Source organism: Myotis brandtii, unplaced genomic scaffold (genome assembly GCF_000412655.1).
Source record: "Myotis brandtii unplaced genomic scaffold, ASM41265v1 scaffold986, whole genome shotgun sequence".
In the NCBI taxonomy this organism is placed as follows: domain Eukaryota; kingdom Metazoa; phylum Chordata; class Mammalia; order Chiroptera; family Vespertilionidae; genus Myotis; species Myotis brandtii.
The window spans coordinates 1,613,674-1,616,035 of record NW_005372102.1 but is presented as its reverse complement, the minus strand read 5'-3'; the positions used below and the strand labels follow the sequence as shown (position 1 = coordinate 1,616,035).

Below are 2,362 nucleotides of genomic sequence, written 5' to 3'. Positions count from 1 at the left end.
GGACCTCAGGGCTGGTTGCCCGGGGAGGCGGGACTCTCCCAAGGCGGGAGGGTCCGGTGCCCTGGGGAAGTGGGCAGTGCCGCCCCTTCGGAGCAGAGGCTTGGTGCAAGCGGTGCAGTTGCAGAGCTCTCTTAGGAGATTTTGTGTTTTTCAGAAAATTCAATCTTTTTGATAGAATTTATTGGTGTGACGCTGGTTAACAAAATTATACAGGTTTCAGGTGCACAATTCCACAACACATCGTCTGTACAGTGTATTGTGTATCCACCCCAAGTCAAGTCTCCTTGTATCGCCATCTATCCCCAACCTTCCTCTACTCCTAAAGTGGTGTTTCTTATATTATCTCTTATTTTCTAATTTAAAATATGAGTGTTGTAATAACTTATTATTTACTGCAAATAATTTTGAAAATTTATTTTATTAAAAAAATGTTTTAAATTTACTTCAGAGGGGGAGGGAGAGGGAGAGAGAGAGAAACATCAATGAGGAGAGAGAATCATTGATCGGCTGCCTCCTGCACGCCGCACACTGGGGATCAAGCCCACAACCTGGGCATGTGCCCTGACAGGGAATCAAACCATGACCTCCTGGTTCATAGGTCGATGCTCTGCCCCTGAGCCACACAGCTGGGCTGCAAATAATTTTTAACTGCTTTGGAGAGTCCTCTGGTTATGGGGGAAGTGAAGGCTGAGCGTCTGCCAGCATTTGAACTTCATGTGCAGTTCGCCCTCCCGTTCTTTTAGCTGAGGTTTGTCCCCTCTCCATTGAGGACTGTTTTGCTATAAAAACTGGTTGTTCTCCCACAGGCACTAAACTAGTTGTTGTGTCTTACTAAAGTGGACCTGGTAGAGTAACCCAGCTTCCTTTCTCACATGCAGGCCTTACTTGGTGAACCTCCTGCCTTGCCTGACACGAACAAGCAAGAGACCTGAGGAGTCTGTTCAGGAGACCTTGGCTGCAGCTATACCCAAAATTATGGCTTCGCTCGGCAATTTTGCAAATGACAATGAGATTAAGGTATGAGTCTTACACACCTGCGAATGAGTCTGTGGGGAGTTAGGGCTTTGGGACAGTCATTTGAAAGTACTTAAGTTCTGTTGTGCTTATAATTTATTTATTTTTTAGTTTTTATTTATTGATTTTAGAGAGGGAGGGAGGGAGAGAGAGAGAGAGAGAGAGAGAGAGCCATCCATTTGTGTCTCCACCCATTTGTGTCTCCACCCATTTTGCATTCATTGGTTGATCCTTGAATGTGCCCTGACTGGGGATGGAACTCGCAACCTTGGTGTATTGGGACGACACTTCAGCCAACGAACTACCCAGCCAGGGCGTGTCGTGCCCATAATTTCCATTAGAATCTTCCGAGGCACACGAAGAGCTTCTTCCTACTTCTGCCCTTTTGCTGTTCTTGTGGGTGAAGAGTTGACTAGGGGCTGGTGTATCCACGCGTGTGTAGAAGGCGCTGCTCCCGAGCAGATGGGCTTGGGGTGCTGGGTGGGCTCCCCACGCTGTCCGGGAAGCTCGTCTGGGTTATTCCGAGGTCCAGCGACGTCCAGCTCCCTGACTTCTTAGCACAGAGTGAGCGTGTGCTGCACAGTCCAGTCTGCTTGTCCGTGCTCCAGGCCCAAGGGCGCCTCTTAGTGACCGTCGCAGGCAGCACGTGTACGAGCCGTCTCTTAGGCCTGACGTGGCTGTAGCTGGCTGCTCTTTTCTCTTTGGCCTCGTGATTTTTCGATTTTTTTTTTTTTTTTTTTACCGCATTTATGTTACACGGTGTCAGTCTTGACCCCGTCCTCAAATACTGTGGGTACAGCTTCTCCGGAGCTAGGGCTTCCACCTCCCAGGTCTCTGCTGGCCCTCGGCGGCGGGAGCTGGACGGTCCCTGTGTCGCGCTGCTCTGGGGTTCCCCGAATTGGGTGCTTCTGTTCAGCCCGGGAGAGACTTAGCTCTGTGAGGATTAGGAACGAATTAGGTTTCTGAAAGGCACAGGAAGCCTCATGGGCCGTCCTCTTCTCTCCATGGTGCTCGTGGCCACAGGTTCTGCTGAAGGCTTTCATCACGAACCTGAAGTCCAGCTCCCCGACCACGCGGCGGACGGCGGCGGCCTGCGTGGTGAGCATCTGCCAGCACTCCCGGAGGACGCAGTACTTCTACAGCTGGCTGCTCAGCGTGCTCCTAGGTGAGACGCCGGCCTGGCGGTGTCCCCAGGGTGGTGGGTCTCCGGCCTCTGCTAGTGACAGACCTTTGAGATCAGGCTGTCCCTCGGCCTGTGGGCAGCCCCTGGGGCCCTGCTGCCTGGGCAATGGGAGCTAGGTCGGGGCTGCGAGCCCGCGGGGGGTCGGGGTGAGGGGCGGGAAAGGCT

The 2,362-nt window shown here is 52.3% G+C and overlaps 1 protein-coding gene across 1 annotated transcript in view; it reads left to right on the top strand.

Annotated features, from left to right (window-relative positions):
• HTT (huntingtin) overlaps window positions 1-2,362 on the top strand; it is a 100,908-nt gene that overhangs the window by 24,593 nt on the left and 73,953 nt on the right. Inside the window, exons 6-7 of the mRNA XM_014533453.1 lie at window positions 879-1,017; window positions 2,038-2,179. Coding sequence (XP_014388939.1) covers window positions 879-1,017; window positions 2,038-2,179 — 281 coding nt within the window. The remainder of the gene's footprint in view (window positions 1-878; window positions 1,018-2,037; window positions 2,180-2,362) is intronic.